This window comes from Macaca thibetana, chromosome 4 (assembly GCF_024542745.1).
Source record: "Macaca thibetana thibetana isolate TM-01 chromosome 4, ASM2454274v1, whole genome shotgun sequence".
In the NCBI taxonomy this organism is placed as follows: Eukaryota; Metazoa; Chordata; class Mammalia; order Primates; family Cercopithecidae; genus Macaca; species Macaca thibetana.
In genome coordinates, this window is record NC_065581.1 from 103,469,545 (window position 1) to 103,492,482 (window position 22,938).

General features: G+C 37.7%; 1 protein-coding gene across 5 annotated transcripts in view; it reads right to left on the reverse strand.

Annotated features, from left to right (window-relative positions):
* ATG5 (autophagy related 5) overlaps positions 1–22,938 on the reverse strand; it is a 134,366-nt gene that overhangs the window by 72,283 nt on the left and 39,145 nt on the right. For all 5 annotated transcript variants that reach the window (XM_050786762.1, XM_050786760.1, XM_050786759.1 and 2 more), the window contains one exon: positions 21,526–21,688. In XM_050786762.1, coding sequence (XP_050642719.1) covers positions 21,526–21,688 — 163 coding nt within the window. The remainder of the gene's footprint in view (positions 1–21,525; positions 21,689–22,938) is intronic.

A 22,938-nucleotide genomic window follows, 5' to 3' on the forward strand; every position in this document is an offset into this window, starting at 1 on the left:
CTGTAACACAATCTTAAGTATTTGTGTATCTCAACATAGAAAAGGTACAGTAAAAATGCCATATAAAAGATTTTTAAAAGGTACCCCTCTATAGTGCACGTACCATGAATGGAGCTTGCAGGGCTGACTCTGGGTGAGTCAACGAGTGAGTGGTGAGTTAATGTGAAGGCCTAGGACATTACTATACTCTACTGTAGACTATGTAAACACTGTACATTTAAGTTACATTGAATTTGTTTAAAAATTAACCTTAGCTTACTATAGCTTTTTCACTTTATAAACGTTTTCATCCTAACTTTTGAGTCTTTTGTAATAACACTTAGCTTAAAACAAACACGTACAGCCGCACAAAAACATTCTTTCTTTATATCCTTATTCTGTGAAACTTTTATTTAAAATTTTTTTTTTTACTTTTTTAACTTCTTAAGACTTTTTGTTAAAAACTAAGACACAAATACACACATTAGCCTAGGCCTACAAAGGAGGAGGATCACCAATATCACTGTCTTCCACCTCCACATCTTGTCCCACTGGAAGGTCTTCAGGGGTAATAATACGAGCGAAGCTGTCATCTCCTAGGAAAACGATGCCTTCCGGAATACCTCTTGAAGGACCTTCCTGTTTTACAGCTAACTTTTTCTAATAAGTAGAAGGTGAACACTCTAAAATAATGATAAAAAGTATAGTAAATAGTAACATAGTCGCTTATCATTATCAATTAATGTACATAATTATATGTGCTAGACATTTATCCAACTGGCAGCACAATACATTTGTTGATAACAGTATCACCACAAACCTATGAGTAATGCATTGTGCTATGATGGTACAAGGGCTACCAGGATACTAGGCCATGGGAATTTTTCAGTTCCATTATAATCTTAAGGGACTACTATCATACATGCAGTCCACTGTTGACTGAAACATCACAATGCAGAGCATGACTGTACATTCACTTTAGAATCAGGCATCTAGGTTCAAATTCTGGTTCCACCTCTTGGTAGTACTGTGAACTCATTTCCTCATTTGCAAAGATGGTAATATTTATCTAATTCTTGTGAGGAATCCCTAAGATGATGCATGTAAAAGTCTCTAGGCCTGGGAAAGCACAGGAATTTAGTAAACCTAATAAGCTCCTCCATTCTGTTTCAAATCTATCTAATCTGTACATGGTAGCTACGTGGAAAATACCTCTGTAAAGAAGTTCCCAATTTGCAAACAGTTCATATTGTGAATCTGCAATTTAATTAAAACAGGAGATAGAAAAAACAGCATGCTCAAACAAGTTTTTATTTTGTAGGAACTGTGTAGAGTGAAATCTGCCAAACCCCTTGCTCCTATTATGCACTTAATTGAATAACAGGAGCTGTAGAGAATTAAAAAACAAAAAACAAAATAAAAACAAGTACAGAACAGATTCTTCCTTTCACTTAATATGTAGTTGGGGAAGCCAAATTGACACAAGTTATCACAATTTCTAATAAGTCTGACCAATCCTTTATTTTGCACTTGTAATGCTTGACGGCTCAAGTCCTTCCCACCTACCCCGACTCCCCATCTCCTCAAACGGCAGAGATGGCCAAGTAATAGATATTATACTTAAATAAAAAGCATATCAGAAGTTTAGGCTGGGCTGAGCATGGTGCAGCCTGCCTGTAATGCCAGCACTTTGGGAGGGCCAGGTGGGAGGAATGCTTGAGCCCAGGAGTTTGAGACCAGCCTGGGCAACATAGGTAGATCCTGTCTCTACCAAAAAAATTTTAAAAATAAAAATTAGCCAAGCATTGGTGGTGTATGCCAGTAGTACCAGCTACTTGGGAGACTGATGTAGAAAGACTGATTGCTTGAACCCAGGAGGTCAAGGCTGCAGTGAGCCATGACCTTACCACTGCATCTCAGCCTGGGTGACAGAGCAAGGAGGCCCTGAATCAAAAAACAGCCTAGTCAAAAGTGCTATTAAAAACAAACAATACTAGAGTGAGAAATAGGGAAAAGCTGTTGGCTCTCATTACAGTGGGACCAGTGATCACTTTTATCAATAACTTATACATCCGCAAAGAATTTAGCAATTTAAAAAACCCTAGGATTTCACATTAATTTTCACACAACTTACTGATATAGCTCTCCTCATTGTAGAGAGGAGAAAATTGCGGCTCCAAGCAGCTACACGACATGCCCAAGGTCATCAGGTTAGTAGCTGCTAGTGGGTGCAACCGTGACACAGAGATTTTTAGTTACATTTCTATAAATAAAACAGCTTGTTTGCTAACAATCTATGTTCAGCCAATTCAAGATAACTTATGATTGAGATCTGGGAAACTATTAATGAATGGCATGTTCATATTATCAAAAATCCCAGGGTTCTATGCTTCAAAAATTATGGTAGCATCTGGTATAGTAATTCAACAAATCTCATCTCCTGTAGTATTTAGAGATGACAGAACAGCACAGCTAGCAGTAGCTGCTACTACAGAAATAAGTATTACTTGTTTTAACATGTTCATTAAGTCATAGTTCTTCAATGAGCACATGAAGAAAGGCATTGTGATAATCAATTGAAAATATTACTCAATTAGGAACTATTCTTTAAAGGAAGACAAGGACAATAATGAGTGAAATTGAAAAATCTCATCTTAGTTCAACTTTTAGCTACCAGGACTGATCAAGAAGTATCTTCCTCAAAACTCTTATATAACAACTAATTCATTGCAAAACAAAGTTGGTTGAAAACTACATACATTTCTCAAAAAATAAGGCCCACCAAGAATTTTACAAATTATACTTTATAATGAGCTTATTGTGGACTAAATATTATTGTTTTAAATGTATCCCATAAATTTTAGGGACACATGATGTACATAATGTATCCTGTAAAGTCCAAAAATTCAATCAGGATTTCCAGGAATCCTAACAGTAAAAATAAGAATAAAGTTATTAAAATTTGAAATTATCCTCCCAGTGTTTCTGAAATTTTTTCATTTACAACTCAAGTATCTGAATTGCATTACTCTATTGAGTACTAACACCTGAAAATAAATAATGCTAAAAATACTGGGGAGAATAAGCTGTATTATAATTGTAAAGCATTTCCCCTTTCAACAAGTCCATGAAGTTGTCTTCCTTCTCTTCTCACTTCCTATATTTCCCTTCATCACCTTGTCTCTTCTGCTCCTTTCTTACATTCTAGGTTGGCAAATATTATTCCTTTTTCATCTTTCAAAAAATATGTAAAAGAGACATTTATAGAGTTTTAAAATCTTACATAAAAATAATGACTTTTAAATACCTGAAAAGTACATGCAGATTAAAGTGCCTGTGGAACAAAATCGAAGCATTAACAAAAAGAAGATAGTTTAAGAAAAAATAGCTGCAAAGGCACTATTCACAATAGCAAAGACTTGGAACCAACCAAAATGTCCATCAATGATAGACTGGATTAAGAAAATGTGGTACATATAGACCATGGAATACTATGCTGCCATGAAAAAGGATGAGTTCATGTCCTTTGCAGGGACATGGATGAAGCTGGAAACCATCATTCTCAGCAAACTATCACAAGGACAGAAAACCAAATAGCGCATGTTCTCACTCATAGGTGGGAACTGAACAATGAGACACTTGGACACAGGGCGGGGAACATCACACACCCAGGCCTGTCGGGGGAGAGCATTAGGAGAAATACCTAATATAAATGTTGAGTTCATGGGTGCAGCACACCAACATGGCACAAGTATACCTATGTAACAAACCTGCACATTGTGCACATGTACCCTAGAACTTAAAGTATTAAAAAAAAATGAAGAAAAGTGGGGTTTATTTTGGAGGTAGTATTGACAGAGCCTATTGTTAGGCTGGATGTAGAAGTTGAGTTGAAAAAAACAAAACAATTATTACTGGAGGTGGGGCCTGGGGGAGGAGGCAGTGTGCTACTGGCATCTAGTCTGTAGAGGCCAAAGTGCTGCTAAAGATTACACGATGCACAGGACAGCCCCAACCCTCACAGCCACATCAAAGAATTATCCAGTCCAAAAAGTCAACAGTGCAGAGGTTGAGAAACCCTGCTCCACAGGACTGGTTTTCAAACTTTAGTGAGTCAAAACCTTCTGGAAGACTTGCTGAAACAGGCTGCTGGGACTTACCCAGAGTTTCTGATTTAGTTGGTCCAGGGCACATTTCTTTTTCTTTTTTTTTTTTTTTGAGACGGAGTCTCACTCTGTCGCCCAGGCTGGAGTGCAGTGGCATGATCTCGACTCACTGCAACCTCTGTCTCCCAGGTTCAAGTGATTCTCCTGCCTCAGCCTCCTGAGTAGCTAGGATTAGAGGCGTGCGCCACACCTAATTTTTATATTTTTAGTAGAGACGGGGTTTCACCATGTTGGTCAGGCTGGTCTTGAACTCCTGACCTTGTGATCTACCCACCTCGGCCTCCCAAAGTGCTGGGACTACAGGCATAAGCCACTGCACCTGACTGGCCTAGGGTACATTTCTAATCAGTTCCCAAGTAACGCTAATGCTTTTGGCATACTTTGGGAAACACTGATCTACAGAAAGGTGATAAGAAGCTAATGGACAAAACAAAAAAGGATTAGAAAAGTAAGTACATCTAAAGTTTTCCATTCTCTTAAAGAAAATCATAAAGTTCTTAAAAAGTTTTCCATTCTCGAGTTGACAAGATGGTTGAATAGGAACAGCTCCGGTCTGCAGCTCCCAGCGAGACCAACGCAGAAGGCGGCAGGTGATTTCTGCATTTCCAGCTGAGGTACTCAGGTCATCTTCTTGGGACTGGTTAGGCAGTGGATCTAACCCATGGAGGGCGACCAGAAGCAGGGTGGGGCATTCCTTCACCCAGGATGTGCGAGAAGCTGGGGAGCCTCCCTCCCCAAGCCAAGGGAAGCCGTGAGGTACTATGCTACCCAGCTGGGTTACTACAGTTCTCCCATGGTTTCTGTAATCTGCAGATCAGGAGATTCCCTTGTGTAGCCTACACCACCAGGGCCCTGGGTTTCAAGCACAAAACTGGGCAGCCATTTGGGCAGACACCAAGCTAGCTGCAGGAGTCTTTTTCACACTTCAGTGCCTCCTGGAACCCCAGCAAGACAGAACCATTCACTACCCTGGAAAGGGGGCCAAAGCCAGGGAGCCAAGTGGTCTCGCTCAGCAGGTCCCACTCCTATGGAGCCCAGCAAGCTAAGAACTACCGGCTTGAAATTCTCACTGCCAGCACAGCAGTCTGAAGTTGGCCTGGGATGATCGAGCTTGGTGGGGGGAGGGGCATCTGCCATTACTGAGGCTTTAGTAGGCGGTTTTCCCCTGACAGTGCTAAGGAGTCTGGGAGGTCGGGACTGAGTGGAATTCAGCACAGTCCAGCAAAGTAGCTGTGGCAGAGTGCTTCTCCAGATTCCTCCTCATTGGGCAGGGCATCTCTGAAGGAAAGGTAACGGTCCCAGTCAGGGGCTTACAGACAAAACCCCCATCTCCCTGGGACACAGCACCTGGGGGAAGGGGTGGCTGTGGGCGCAGCTTCAGTGGATTTAATCATTCCTGCCTGCCGACTCTGAAGAGAGCAGCTGATCCTAACAAGAGGGATTCTCCCAGCACAGCACACCAGCTCTGCTAAGAACAGACTGCGTCAAGTGGGTCTCTGATCCCCATGCCTCCTGACTAGGAGAGACCTCCCAACAGGAGTCAACAGACACCTCATACAAGAGAGCTCCGGCTGGTATCAGGCCAGTGCCCCTCTGGGAGCGAGCTTCCAGAGGAAGTAGCAGGCAGCAATCTTTGCTGTTCTACAGCCTCCACTGGTGATACCCAGGTGAACAGGGTCTGGAGTGGACCTCCAGCAAACTGCAGCAGACCTGCAGAAGAGGGGCCGGACTATTAGAAGAAAAACTAACAAACAGAAAGCAACAACATCAATATAAAGGACCCCACAAAAAAAACCTCATCCAAAGGTCATTAGCCTCCAAGATCAAAGGTAGATAAATCCACGAAGATGGAAAGAAAAAAAAAAAAAACCAAACAGCAAAAACGCTGTAAATTTAAAAAACCAGAATGCCTCTTCTTCAAATGATCGCAACTCCTCTCCAGCAAGAGCACAAAACTGGATGGAGAATGAGGTTGATGAATTGACAGAAGAAGGCTTCAGAAGGTGGGTAATAACAAACTCCTCTGAGCTAAAGGAGCATGTTCTCACCCAATGGAAGAAAGCTAAGAACCCTGATAAAAGGTTACAGGAAATGCTAACTAGAATAACCAGTTTTCAGAGGAACATAAATGACCTGATGGAGCTGAAAAACAGCACAAGAACTTCGTGAAGCATATACAAGTATCAATAACCAAATTGATCAAGTGGAATTATCAGAGATTGAAGATCAACTTATAAAATAAGGTGTGAACACAAGATTAGAGAAAAAAGAATAAAAAGGAACGAATGAAGCCTCCAAGAAATATGGCACTATGTGAAAAGACCAAACTTAAGACTGGTGTACCTGAAAGTGATGGGGAGAATGGAACCAAGTTGGAAAACACACTTCAGGGTATTATTCAGGAGAACTTCCCCCACCTAGCAAGACAGGCCAACATTCAAATTCAGGAAATACAGAGAACAACACTAAGATACTCCTAAAGAAGAGCAACCCCAAGACACATAATCGTCAGATTCTCTGAGGCTGAAATGAATGAAAAAATGTTAAGGGCAGCCAGAGAGAAAGGTTAGGTTTCCTACAAGGGGAAGCGCATCAGACTAACAGCAGATCTCTCTGCAGAAACTCCATATGACAGAAGAGAGTGGGGACCAATATATTCAACATTCTTAAAGAAAAGAATTTTCAACTCAGAATTTCATATCCAGCCAAACTAAGCTTCATAAGAGAAGGAGACTTTAGAGACAAGCAAATGCTAAGGGATTTTGTCATCACCAGGCCTGCCTTACAAGAGCTCCTGAAGGAAGCACTAAATGTGGAAAGGAAAAACCAGTTACAGCCCCTGCAAAAAACACACCAAAATATAAAGACCAACAACACTACGAAAAAACTGCATCAACTAATGAGCAAAATAACCAGCTAGCATCATGATGGCAGGATCAAATTCACACATAACAATATTAACCTTAAATGTAAATGGGATAAATGCCCCAATTAAAAGACACAGACTGGCAAACTGGATAAACCGTTAAGACCCATCAGTGTACTATATTCAGGAGACCCATCTCACGAGGAAAGACACACATAGGTTCAAAATAAAGAGATGGAGGAATATTTACCAAGCTAATGGAAAGCAAAAAAAAAGCAGGGGTTGCAATCCTAGTCTCTGATAAACAGACTTTAAACCAACAAAGATCAAAAAAGACAAAGAAGGGCATTACATAATGGCAAAGGGATCAATGCAACAAGGAGAGCTAGCTATCCTAAATATATGTGCACCCAATACAGGAACACCCAGATTCATAAAACAAGTTCTTCAAGACCTACAAAGAGACTTGAACTCCCACACAGTAATAGTGGGGGATTTTAACGCCCACTATCAACATTAGACAGATCAACGAGACAGAAAATTAACAAGGATATTCAGGACTTGAACTCAGCTCTGAACCAAGTGGACCTAATAGACATCTACAGAACTCTCCATCCCAAATCAACAGAATACACATTCTTCTCAGCACCACATAGCACGCATATCCTAAAAATCGACCACATAATTGGAAGTAAAGCACTCCTCTGCAAATGCAAAATAATGGAAATCATAATAAACAGTCTCTAAGACCACAGTGGAATCAAATTGGAACTCAGGATTAAGAAACTCACTCAAAACCACCCAACTACACGGAACCTGAACAACCTGCTCCTGAATGACTACTGGGTAAATAACGAAACGAAGGCAGAAATCAGTAAGTGCTTTGAAAACAATGAGAAAAAAGAGACAATGTACCAGAATCTCTGGGACACACCTAAAGCAGTGTTAACAGGGAAATTTATAGCACTAAATGCCCACATCAGACAGCTGGAAAGATCTAAAATCAACACCCTAACATCACAATCAAAAGAATCAGAGAAGCAAGAGCAAACGAATTCAAAAGCTAGCAGAAGTCAAAAATAATTAACATCAGAGCAGAACTGAAGGAGATGGAGACATGAAAAACCCTCAAAAAAAATCAATGAATCCAGGAGCTGGTTTTTTGAAAAGATTAACAAAATAGACCACTAGCTAGACTAATAAAGAAGAAAAGAGAGAAGAATCAAATAGACACAATAAAAAATGATAAAGGGGATATCACCACTGATCTCACAAAAATACAAACCATCATCAGAGAATATTATAAACACCTCTATGCAAATAAGCTAGAAATTCTAGAACAAATGGATAAATTCCTGGACACATACACCCTCCCAAGACCAAACCAGAAGAAGTTGAATCCCTAAATAGAACAATAACAAGTTCTGAAATTGAGGCAGTAATTAATAGCCTACCAACCAAAAAAAGCCAGACGGATTCACAGCCGAATTCTACTAGAGGTACAAAGAGGAACTGGTACCATTCCTTCTGAAACTATTCCAAATAATAGAAATTATCCTCCCTAACTCATTTTATGGGGCCCTAACTCATTTTATGATACCAAAACCTGGCAGAGACAAAACAAAAAAAGAAAACTTCAGGCCAATATGCCTGATGAACATCGACGCAAAAATCCTCAAGAAAATACTTGCAAACTGAATCCAGCAGCACATCAAAAAGCTTATCCACCACGATCATGTCGGCTTCATCCCTGGGATGCAAGGCTGATTCAACACATGCATATCAATAAACGTAATCCATCACATAAACAGAACCAATGACAAAAACCACATGATTCTCTCAATAGATGCAGAAAAGGCCTTTAATAAAGTTCAACATCCCTTCATGCTAAAAACTCTCAATAAGCTAGGTATTGATGGAACATATCTCAAAATAACAAGAGCTATTTATGACAAACCCATAGTCAATATCGTACTGAATGGGCAAAAGCTGGAAGCATTCCCTTTGAAAACTGCCACAAGGCAAAGTATGCTCTCTCTCACCACTCCTATTCAACATAGTATTGGAAGTTCTGGCCAGGGCAATCAGGCAAGAGAAAAAATAAAGGGTATTCAAATAGGAAGTCAAATTGTCTCTGTTTACATATGACATGATTGTATATTTAGAAAACTCCATCGTCTCAGCCCAAAAACTCCTTAAGCTGATAAGCAACTTCAGCAAAGTCTCTGGATACAAAATCTATTTGCAAAAATCAAAAGCATTCCTATACACCGCAAACAGACAAGCAGAGAGACAAATCATGAGTGAACTCCCATTCACAACTGCTACAAAGACAATGAAATACCTAGGAATCCAACTTACGAGGGACGTGAAGGACCTCTTCAAGGAAAACTGTAAACCACTGCTCAATGAAATAAGAGAGAACACAAACATGGAAAAACGTTCCATGCTCATGGATAGGAAGAATCAATATCATGAAAATGGCCATACTGCCCAAAGTAATTTATAGATTCAACACTATTCCCATCAAGCTACCACTGACTTTCTCCACAGAATTACAAAAAAACTACTTTAAATTTCATATGGAACGAAAAAAGAGCCCATATAGCCAAGACAATGCTAAGCAAGAAGAACGAAGCTGGAGGCATCACACTACCTGACTTCAAACTACACTACAAGGCTACAGTAACCAGAACAGTATGGTACTGGTACCAAAACAGATATATAGACCAATGGAACAGAAGAGAGACCTCAGAAATAACACCACACATCTACAACCATCTGATCTTCGACAAACCAGACAAAAACAAGCAATGGGGAAAGGACTTCGTATTTAATTAATGGTTCTGGGAAAACTGGCTAGCCATATGCAGAAAACAGGAACTGGACCCATTCCTTACATCTTATACAAAAATTAACTCAAGATGGACTAAAGACTTAAATGTCAAATCCAAAGCCATAAAAACCCTAGAAGAAAACCTAGGTAATACCATTCAGGACATAGGCATGAGAAAAGACTTCATGACTAAAACACCAAAAGCAATAGCAACAAAAGCCAAAACTGACAAATGGGATCTAATCAAACTAAAGAGCTTCTGCACAGCAAAAGAAACTATCATCAGAATGAACAGGCAGCCTAGAGAATGGGAGAAAATTTTTGCAATCTACCCATCAGACAAAGGTAGATCTAGAATCTACAAGGAACTTAAACAAATTTACAAGAAAAAAACAACCCCATCAAAAAGTGGGTGAAGGATATGAGCAGACATTTCTCAAAAGAAGACATTTATGTGGCCAATAAACATATGAAAAAAAGCTCATCATCACTGATCATTAGAGAAATGCAAATCAAAACCACAATGAGATACTATCTTACACCGTTAGAACAGTGATTATTAAAAAGTCAGGAAACAACAGATGCTGGCAAGGTTGTGGAGAAATAGGAACACTTTTACACTGCTGGTGTGAGTGTAAATTAGTTCAACCATTGTGGAAGACAGTGTGGCAATTCCTCAAGAATCTAGAGCCAGAAATACCATTTGACCCAGCAATCCCATTACTGAGTATATACCCAAAGGATTATAAATCATTCTACTATAAAGACACATGCAAACGTATGTTTACTGCAGCACTATTATAATAGCAAAGACTTGGAACCAACCCAAATGCCCATCAATGTTAGACTGGATAAAGAAAATATGGCACATATATACCATGGAATACTATGCAGCCATAAAAAAAGAATGATTCTGTGTCCTTTGCAGAGACATGAATGAAGCTAGAAGCCATTACCCTCAGCAAACTAACACAGGAACAGAAAACCAAATACCGCATGTTCTCACTCATTAGTGGGAGCTGAGTGTGAACAATAAGAACACATGGGACACAGGGAGGGGAACATCACACACTAGGGCCTGTAGATGGGTCGGGGGCAAGCAGAGGAAGAACATTAGGACAAATACCTAATGTGTGCGAGGCTTAAAACCTAGATGACAGGTTGCTAGGTGCAGCAAACCACCATGGCACATGTATACCTGTGTAACAAACCTGCACCTTCTGCACATGTATCTCAGAACTTAAAGTAAAATAAAATAAAAGTTTTCTATTATCTTAAAGAGAATCCTAAAAGGTTTCAAAACAGGCCTGGTGCAGTGGCTCATGCCTACAATCCTAGCACTTTGGGAGGCCAAGATGGAAGGATCACTTGACTCCAGGAGTTTGAGACCAGCCTGGGCAACATGATGACACTTCTCTTAAAAAATAAAAAATGGGCGGCGGGGACAGGCATGGTGGCTCACGCTGCAATCCCAGCACTTTGGGAGGCTGAGATGGGGGATCATGAGGTAAGGAGATCAAGACTATCCTGGCCAAGATGGTGAAATCCCATCTCTAGTAAAAATACAAAAATTAGCCAGCCGTGGTGGCACGCACCTGTAGACCTAGCTACTCGGAAGACTGAGGCAGAAGAATTGCTTGAACCTAAGAGGTGGAGGTAGCAGTGAAATGAGATCATGCCACTGCACTCTAGCCTGGCAACAGAGCGAGACTCCATCTCAAAAAAAACAAAAACAAAAACAAAAACAAAACAAAAAAGCAGCTTCAAAACAAAACAAAAAAAATCACTTGAAAAGTAAGTTTATCTATAAATACTAGTGTGTATGTATATATGTGGGTGTATCTGGTATAATTTTTTTTAAGAGAAAAGAGGAATCATGCTGTAAATTCAAATAGTAATGATAGGTCATGACTCCAAGAATGAGAATCATGGATCAGAGAGATGTCTGTCTGAATTTCCTCTACAGTGTATCAACATTCATAAGGAAAAAATTTTTTGTGCCTTCCCAAACTTTACTTATATATTAAAAAAAGACAGTATCTTAGAAGGCACATATTTTTTAAAATTCATTAAAGCAGACCAAATATAAAATAAAAGATATGATGGTCATTTTACTCTAGATGATCTGAAATTTTAAAAGTGCATAAAATTAAGCCTTTGTATTCTTATAAAGTGTCACTAAAAATATTTGATTACTAATCAGAGTACAAACTGAAGTATCGACCTAGCCATACAGATTTATACATTTATCAACTGAATCTCATACGCAAAAATGTATTCTTTATCATGACAATCCACTGTTATTAATGGACTCACTCTCTCCAACAATGTTAGTATAATCTGCAGTGCGCTGCGGAATAACTGCCTAAATGTTTCGCCAAGTTTTGTTATCCATGATACTCACTGCCAAGTCTACCCAAAGCACTGTAGGAGGCTATAATCCAAATTATTACAAAATTAATTTATTCATTTAAATCATGTAATTTCAGGAGCAATCTTTCACCAGAAGCTTAGCAAATTTTTTAATGCTTTATATTAAAATGCAAATGCACGAACTCTAAAAATCTCACCATTATTTTTAATTACAGAAAGAACACCAATAGATTGATTTAAAACACATAATATATAGTAAAATGCTTGTTCGTTCTGTAGTAAAACTTAATTGAATGCTCAAACAGGTTACAAATTTGCTTTAAGCAACTTTCTCATGAAGTTGTAGATTCTTAAATGCCACACACAGAGTTTCAGGTTGGAGTAATTCACCTTCCTGCAAAACGTACTACAGGCAAATAATTATAATAACAAAAATGACCTAATTAGCTCAGCTGTATGTACAAAAAAAGCAAACATAAATGAGGTGGCTCCATATTTCATTGCTTTGTATCACTGTGACACATTCACTGCCATATTCTTGAAGCTAAAATTCCCATACTAATTGGGAAAGTAAACACAGTATGAAACTAGAAGCTGCGGCATTAGATTCTATTCTATTCTGCATTCTCCATCTGCTGTCCCACACTCACAATATTTAATTTTAGCAAAATCTAATTCAGTGTATCTCTACATGAATGCCTCATTAGACATCTCAAACTTCTGGCCTCCAAGATGGCCTCTCAAATAGGCTTTACTTCCCATCTCATTCTCTATCTAATATTTCATATCTCAGTATAAAGCACCACTCTCCATGCAGCTGCCCAAATCATAACCCAGGAATAATTCCTTCCTTGTTTTTAACCCATCCTCTACATCCAGCCTAACAACAGGCTCTGCCAATCTACCTCTAAAACCCCAAATTTATTGACTTTTCTCCATCTCTCCCATCATCACCCTAAATATCACCATATTCTTTTTTTCAAGATAAATAATATTGTAATACAATGCATTATTTTACTAGAGCCACTTTCATTCTTGACTCCTATTCCATTCTACATTGAACAGCTCTTATATCATATTCTATATCTCATCACTCCCCTGCTTAAAAGTCTTCCAATGGCTTAAAATCCAAATTGTTTTCCTTGACCTGCAGGCCTTAGATAATTTGGTTCTTTCTCATCTCTCCAAACTCATCTCGGGCCACACTTCCTCCTCAGTCACTACACCTAAGACATGTTTATCTTCTTTTAACTTCTCAAAACATACCCATTGTGGACTGAATGTTTACATCCCCCTATAATTCATGTTGAAACCCTAACCTCCAACATGATAGATAAGGTGGTGGGGCCTTTGGGAGCTGATTAGGTCATAAGGGTGGAGTCCTCATAAATGGAATTACTGTCTTTAAAAAACAGACCCCAGAGAAAGCTCTTGCTCTGTTTTACTCTGTGAGGATACAAAGAGAAGATAGCTATGAATCAGGAAGTAGGCCCTCGTCACACACTGAAATTGCAGGCATCTTCGTCTTGGACTCTCTAGCCACCAGACTGTGAAAAAATAATCAGAGGTCTTCCCTAATCACCTTAATGTAAACAGGTCCAATTCTAATTGGTCAATATTCTCAGCACTTTACTGCTTTCAAAATAGTATAAATGAAGTGTAGTGGCAGTATCATAGCCAATGAGGTTTATCCAAGACATGATAATTGCTAACTGCAAACAGCATAAAACCAACTGCCAAAAAAATGCTTTGTGTCCCACAAGGCTTATGAAAATAACCAGATATAGACAAGTGCCATTTTTGCTACACAGAATGCTAAAAAAAAAAAAAAAGTGGGCAATAGAGAAGGGTATCCTTGAAGATAAACCTGTGTTTATCTACACCTTTAAAAGCTATGCATACGATTAGTTCTCTGGAAGTGCCTAAAATATTCCCACTTCAGTGACATTTAATGTCATCCAATCAGTGAGGACTTCCCTGACCCTCGTATTTAAAATAACAACGCCCTTTCCCAACAAAGTCCTTTCTCATCTTCCTTTGCTTTTTCTCTCATGGCACTCATCATCATAGGACACATAACACATACCACCATCTCTGCTTTGACCACTGGTATAGACTCCCACTTGGTCCTTTTCAATTCCCATTTGCTTCTTTCTAATTCATTAACCATACTGCAGTCAAAGGGATGTCTTAAAAAGGGAAATCTGATTCTGTTATAGGTCTGCTTAAAATGTTTCACTGGTCTCCTACCATCCCACTCTCTGTGCCTCCTGCCAGGGATTAAGTTCAATACTGTTAAAATGGCCTATAAAGCCCTGAATAGGCAGGGTCTCTGCCTGACTTCCACCTTACCACTCTCAATCTTGATCATCACACTCTAGTCAGCTCTCAGAACTTAGTAGGCTCTTTGCTTCTGAGCCTAGCCCAGTTCATTCCTTCAGCCTGAAACAACTTTCACCACCACCACCACACCACTCTCTCTAGCCCTTCCTCCTTCCTGTACAACTCCAGTTATAAATGTAACAATTACGTAAAAGCGATCTGTTTAATGCCTGGCTCCTCTGCTACCCTACACATTCAGAGGGAAGGAATCGTGCCTGTCACATCTACCCAGTGTCCCCTGTGCTTAGCACAGAGGCAGGCACATAGTAGGTTCTTATATTGGCTAGCTAATCCACACTACTACTGTCCGCGCATGATTCTCCCATAATGAAGATTGAATTTGCAGCCATGAAGATCAAAGACAATGAATGTTGCTGCCAAGACTTGATTAAACACAAGACCATAAAATCTGTGAGAAATATTTGTGGCAATGGAAGAACGAACAAAAATTTCCAAAAACTCACATAGACAAGGAATGAAAAATAATAGATGAAACAACACTGGCCATATACTAGTAACAGATGAGGCTGAGTGACTGATAGAGATTCATTCTACTATTTTCTTTGCTCTTATTTATACAATGTAATCTCAGTGTCCCAAAGACTGATAAAAATCTGAATTTTGCTAAAGACTTTAAAAAAGGAAGCTTATCCAATATCAATCTTTCAATGAGAAAAAAGGTACAAGGAAGAGATAGTTATGCCTCCCACAGTTCTACTTAGGAATCTACTTTTATACCACCTACAACTAGAACAGAACCTGACACTGTAACAAAAATCATAGAAATTAAAGACTCAACATAGATACACAGACAGGTAGTAGCTGCATTAAGTCTAAAAACTCTTGTTTCTGTTTTAGTAGCTTTTCTATGTTACCACAGTTACTTCTAGAAAGTTATCTATTTCCTTCTATCTAGTAAGTCCTGCTTAAAAAGAAGTCTGAGAAGGAGGGGGATGGGAGAACAATAAAAATTATTCATCCAGAAGTTCTTTTGAAATGAACTGAAAACATCTATCATCAGAATTAAAGGGCATGTGATTGTTGCTTTAAAATCCTTGAATCCGAGTCTTATGAGGTATTACCACCTTCGTATTTGTAATAAAACTCCAGCTTTACAGACATCGCCTAGGGGGAGGGAAGGGAGTTGAAGAAGGGATAGAAAAGAAAAGAAAGAAAAGTCCAGCTTAGAGAGAAAAGTGACCTGCCATGATCATACAACTGATAAGAGACACAGCAATAAGTAAATAGATCAGGTCTGGTGCTCCATCTCAGAACAACAGATTTTCAGTCCGATACTTACTCTACTATAAGCAGAAGTAGTAAAAACAAGGCAATGCAATGACAACCCACCTGTCTCTATCACACAAACCTCCAAAGAGCTGGAACCGCTGCATTTAACTTTTATGTTACCTACCAAACAAAAGTATTTTCCAAATATTGTGACTTGCTATAAAATTACCATTAGCTAATCACCATCTCCTCTTAGAAACCAGTTTTAAGTTAAAATGGCACACTATCAAATAATTAATGTGTCTAAAATATTAATTAGTTGAAAAAGCCTAACCAAATTTTAGAAACAGTGTACACTTTTAACATATTAGCAGTTAAACCTTGCCTTTATTTGCAAGTTTACAGAATGTATCTAATGCCAACCCTCCCCACCTTTTTTAGATTGTATACTCCGAAAAGCAAGAAACTAAGTTATGGCAAAAATATTTTTTATAGATTTCCTCAAATCAGTGGCTTATAAGAAAAACAACTTGATATTAAATAGATAATCGCCTGCACTTGTAGTAACAACTGCTCATAAATAAAAATGCTACTTTCTTTTCTTTCTTGTGGCCGTTAACCTTATTTCACAGAGGTTAAACATTTTTGTACATAAAATGAAAACTCATAAAAAAACACTGAAAGGCACAGTATGTCCTAAATGAGTTTTCTTGGTTTCATAAGCTTTTCTTATTTCTCTTTCACAGAGTTCTGAGAAATTAAAATTAGCATTTGAAAGTATTCAAAAATTGTTTAAATTGTTGTTTAGCTGCTATAATCCACAGGTGCAGTTCTAAATGAAATAAATGTGCCATCTGTTATGTCACAATATTGAGAAATTGACAACTGCACTAACAGAAAGGTTTAATATCTCTGACTTCACAAATTAATAAAAACTTCTTTTGGAGGAAAAAACTCTACATAAAATCCAATTCCATAAATAAATTCAAACAAGACACTTCCTTTAGTTTATTTTAATAGGAAACTATTAATGAAAAATTGTTAATATTATTTTCTGTTAGTATTAGAAAGGAATAAAATAAAGAAGTCATGCAGTTAATATTTAGTTTCTCTACACTTGCCAAAGACCACACAGTAGGTGCTGGGGATACAAAAATGTAGAACATAACCCAACTAGGCTAATTGATATGCCAGCAAAACACATAAACCATATAACTATACCAGACTGTGACAAAATACAAGAGAAAAAATTGCATAAATGGACAAAAAGTCATGATAGCTGAAAGCATTAACAGTTCTGCCTCCACTTTTCTACAAAGCTCTTTGAAGCCAGGAGCCATGTTTGTCCCATCAGTGCTGGATGATCACTAGCTGCTAGCATAATGTCAGATATACATTAGGTGCTCAATAAATGTCTGTTGACTAAAACAATAAAAGAAGGAAAGCTTCTTATAGAAAGTGACAACTGAGATAAGCATTAAAACATGATTAGGAGTTAAAGGGGAAAAAGTATTCCTGATAAAAGAAACAGAATAGAAAACATCCACCATTTACCCATTTATGTTAATTAACATTCAGCATTTTACTCCAAAATATATTTTCTACAAGCAGCATTTACTGAGCTAAAGATTTCCGAAATGAATATTCTCATTCTGAATAAACAGAAAATACAGTACCAAGGACTCCAGTATCCACAGCATACCTCTCATTAGACTTTGCTGTGGAGATCTCTCACAAGACTACTCAAAGTCTTAGGAGAGGTATGTTAGCTCAATTATAGCAGTGTAAGCTTAATCATAACCATCACAAATAAAACCAAACATAATAGCTACAAAAATAATTTATAACAAAAAACAAAATGGAATAAAGTATATTTTAACCAAACATCATTTTAAGTTGGATTTAATCAAACGTCGCTTTAAAATTAATTTAATAAAATTTAATAAAGGAAACTTTACAACAGTCACGTACTCAAGAAACAATATGAGCTCAGGCAGAAATAGAAAAAAAGTAATTTTATGCCTAAAAAAATTGTAATAAATGCAGTTATTAGAGTAAGTCAGCTACATTCTGTTACACTCAGTTCTGAATGTGTAACATTTTGAGTCAGACTTCAGGTGAAAGATAAACATGAGCTGTAGCTTGGTCAACTAACCTTTTATGGGCTGACAAGCATTTTCTTAAAAGGCCAGATAATAAGTATGTTAGGCTTGTGGGCCACATAGTCTCATAATTATTTAACTCTGCTACCGAAAGTAGCCACCGACAATACATAAGTGAATGAGTGTGGATGGGTTCCAGTAAATCTTTATTTACAAAAACAGGTGACTGGCCCATGACCATATTTGCCAACCCTGTCCTGGAATCTAAAACTGACTTCTCACTAACTTTTTTCATCAAGACCGCTTTACTCCCTTTCAAATACTTTCACATAAACTGTACTGGTGTTTCATAAGGCCTCTACAGATATCAATGAAGCAAACCTAACAGATATCCTCGTTTTATCGATTAAGAAACTGAAGCTCAAAGGAGTTGACTTGATCTAAGGACTACTAAGACCAGAGACTAAAAACCAGGCCTTTGTTCTAACGCTTAATCATTATCCTCCATACCCAATCTTCCAATGCCGCAAATAAAACATTCAAATCATTTTTAGAATCCTCTGCTGAACCCTCGAGTTCTTTTTAGAAGACTCAGCCATTCACAATAGACTTTAAGAACATCTACTTAACTAATTAAATTATTAACTTCAATTGTGAAGTTAATTCAAATCCTTCTTTCTTTACATGATCCTCATCTTCTTCTATTTAGGCTACCTTCTTATTTACAAGTCTCCTAAAATATCATTTAATCTTCAAATCGCCAGCAAGAAACAAGGCAGTACACCTTCTTATGGAGGTGTAAATTATTTTAATCATTTCGTAAGAGTTTGTGAACTCAGTAATAAAAATGTGGTAAGAGGCCTAGTGCCTAACTTTGCAAAGCTTATAATCTAGTTGAGAAATGCCAGATGTATAAATATGAAAGTAAGGAGTGACTCCATGTAACCTAGGTCAAATCTAAAAAATTTAAAACAAAGAAATGAGAAATGAAAAAATGTAATTTACAGTATACAATGTCATAAAATACATGTCTACTTGCTCTTGATACCACAGAAATGCCCTAAATTTTGTATAATGAAAGTTTAACGAATACTAAATACCTACAAACACCCATTTGATGTGGTAACAGCATAGTCCAAAAGTTAAAACTAGATCACATTTTTTAAAAATTATGGCAGGTGAAGGTTTTCTTCTGTTTTATTCTAGTTATTGCCATGACAGAACATCTACTGGACTAACTCCCTGGCCAAAAACACTGTTGAAGATAGAGGAATTACAGGACATGCCCTCACTCTGCATGGTAGGATGGGACTGGAGAAGTAATCATGAAAGTTGAAACTAAGCAAAGTGATCTTCATAACTAATGGGGACAATTACGATTGTTCCACAATCTTTAAAAAATTTTGTCAAAACATTTAAAAACTCTTACTGTTGATTATAAATATACACTAGAGGCTGAGCACAGTAGCTCATGCCTGTAATCCCAGCACTCTGGGAGGCCAAAGTGGGCAGATCACTTGAGGCCCGGAATTCGAGACCAGCCTGGCCAACATGGCAAAACCCTGTTTCTACTAAAAATACAAAATCAGCTGTGCATGTTGGTACATGCTTGTAATCCCAGCTACTCAGAAGGCTGAGACATGAAAATTGCTTGAACCTGGGAGGCGGAGGATGCAGTGAGCTGCGATTGCACCACTGCACTCCAGCCTGGGTAACAGAGTGAAACTTAGTCTCAACAAAACAAAACAAACCACCACAATAAATGTATACTGAAAAATAAAAAGTTAAAAGAAATCCTAATATTTATTTAGTACAATTATAATTTAACACATTAGAAACATTGAGAACTGAAGTGTTTTATTTTTAAATTTTATTTTATTCTTTTTAGAGACAGGGTCTCACTCTGTCACTCAAGGTGGAGTGTGGTGGCACGATCATGGCTCACTGTAACCTTGAACTCCTTGGGCTCAAGCAATCCTCCTGCCTCAGCCTGCCTAGGACTGTGGGCACATGCCAGCATGCCCTGGTTAATTTTAAAATTTTTTTGTAGTGATGAGGTCTTGCTATGTTGCCCAGGCTGGTCTCCAACTCCTAGCCTCAAATAATCCTCCCAGTTGGGCCTCCTAAAGAATGCTGGGATTACAGGCATGGGCCACCACACCCAGCCAAAAGTATTTTATTTCTTTGTAAAAACTTAAGAACTTATAGTTTGAAGAGTGCTTGCTTTCTCAACATATAACTTACGGGCAAGCATCCTTCCCATGTCTTGGTGAATTGAAGTCATTTTTTCTACATTTTAATCAACTTCTAACATTTTACTATTTGTATTTCAATGTCATAAAATATCTGCGAGTTCCTTTAATAAGAAGTTTTTTATAGCATCACTTCCTTTGGGACATCTTCATCCTTTTGTCACAACTACTTTCCTTATTCATGCCAGTAAGTTCACCTTTACTGCATATAAGTTCCTCAATAAGTTCCCCTGGCTGCATAATCTAGTCTCTTGAAGGGCAGCCATGTCAACATTTTCAAAGTCAGCTATTGCTTCCATAACCCCCTTTCTTTCTATTCAAATTTCATTCCCAACATTATCAGTTTGTTTCTTTGTTGGATTTACATCTCTCTTGGCCAATTCCCTTTTTCAATTATCGATTTTTATAAAATGTTACATGGGTTTATTGCTGGAGACAAGGAGGCAACCACAACTACATGCTTTGCTATCTGTGGGTGAAATGAATAATAGACATAGAGAGGCCAATCACTGACAGATATGGAAAGAAGTGACATAATTTATCAGTAATCATAAGCTCATCTGTTGTTATGTAATGATTCCTGGACTAAACTAGCAACAAAGTTCGCATTTTATGTAATTATCTGCAGTCAATATACCACTGTAATTGAAATTTGAACTATACAGTTGAGGACCTGGTGTTACTTAACTAAACCACAGTAACTGAAATTCATGCATACTGGAACCATGTAAAGGGAGGACTATCTGTACATAAAACAATCGTTTGAAAACACTAGAGGGTGATCAATGCAGGCAAGATCACAGAGTTATTTAAATTCTCCAAAACATGAGGGATACAGAGATGACCACCACATTCCACTTAGCTTTTTCCTTCGGAGTATTTTCTAAACCACAGCAAGGAGAAAGGGAATTGAAGCACAAAACAAGTCTACTGTCCTGAGAAATCAGAGGTTGGAGTTCAATCCCCACACATGTGGAGGTATCTTTGTACGCACCCAGAATTTTCCATCGTGACCACAGAAGGGTCACGCCTGAGGAATCAAAGACCACATCCCTAGAGTAATGGCATTTCCTTCAGAAGCTAAACCCAAGTTTATATGACATATGCCATATGTTAGGGGCTAAGCAATCAGTCTAATGCCAGAGAATCCATGAACAGAGGGACACCAAAAGAGTAGAATGTAAGGGATGACTAAAAGTAGCCTCTGCACAAATCTGGGCACAGAGGCTACAATTTAAACTTGTACCACCAATTCTAAAATGTATCAATTACTCACAGGGTTATGGCTGTATCATATTTTATAAAGTGGTATTCTAAAATTAAACACTATTATGCTTACCATTTTGTAATCCCATCCAGAGTTGCTTGTGATCTTTTTTCTGCATTTCATTGATTACTTGACTTTTATGTTTTAAAGCATCAGCTTCTTTCATACATGACATAAAATGAGCTTCAATTGCATCCTTAGATGGACAGTGCAGAAGGTCTTTTTCTGGAAAACTCTATCAAAGGAAAAAATACACATATAAAACAGGTACACACATTACAAAATTAACCTCTTAAAAGAGAACTATATCCCCCGGTTTATCAATATTTCTAGTAAACTATCTCCTAGCACTGAAATAACCCAAAATACTTTTAAATTTAACTTAAAAATCTTTAGCTATTTGGCCCATTTTGTACTTTTCCCAAATAATTCTTATGTGTTTTATAACAACATGAGAAAAGGCATCAAAGGGTAATAATCTGAAAAATAGCTTTTCAACTGACCATACCAAGTATTGGCAAAGATGTGGAATGGAGCCCTCACACAGTACTGACAGAAATGTAAAACAGTATAACCACTTTGGAAAAGTCTGGTAGTTTCTTAAGGATAGTAAACAGACATCTACCATCTGACCCAGCCATTCCACAACTAGGCATCTACCTAAGAGAAATGAAAGTAGTATGTCTATATAAGGACTTGCTACATGAACGTTCACAATAGTTTTATTTGTAACAGCCCCAAACAGAAAACAAATCTAAACATCAACAGGTAAATGAACATATAAATTGTGGCATAAACTTACTCACTTCGAATAGGTAAAGCTTACTATAAGTCAATTAGACCTCAATAAAGCTGTTAAAAACTAGATTTTAAAGTCAAATAGCTAAATTTACATTCTGTAACTTCACTGGTTCTTTTAGGCAGCTAAAGCAACGATCATTGGACATACACAGAGTTATGTAAATGAAACGACTGAAAAAAGATAATGAGAGCTAACAGTTACTGAACACTTACTGTGACACTGTATTAAAACTTTTTATATGGATTATCTTATTTAATCCTCACAACACTTGAGGTAAACATTACTATTATTGCTATTTTACAGATAAAAAAATTAAAGTTAGGGAATATCTAAAGTCGCAAGTGTCATTTAGCTTGCTAGGGAGCTAGGATTTAAGGCTAATTTGACTCAAGTCCTATCTTTTAACCATTATACAATATCACTTCCTCCAAAGACTTAAATATTTAAGATAATTATTATATTCAAACATGATTTTACAAAGTTATTATCCTATATGTACTTTAATACATTTAAACAGAAGTAAAAATGGCAAAAAAAATAGCATATAGCCTACTCAGGTTACCGTATTCATAAACAACATTCAATTATCCCTGTCATGGAGCTTTCATAAAAAGAATGAAATGAAAAGATAAAGAAAGAAGCTCCTGAGTGACTATGAAACACTGATGGAAAGCAGGAATTAG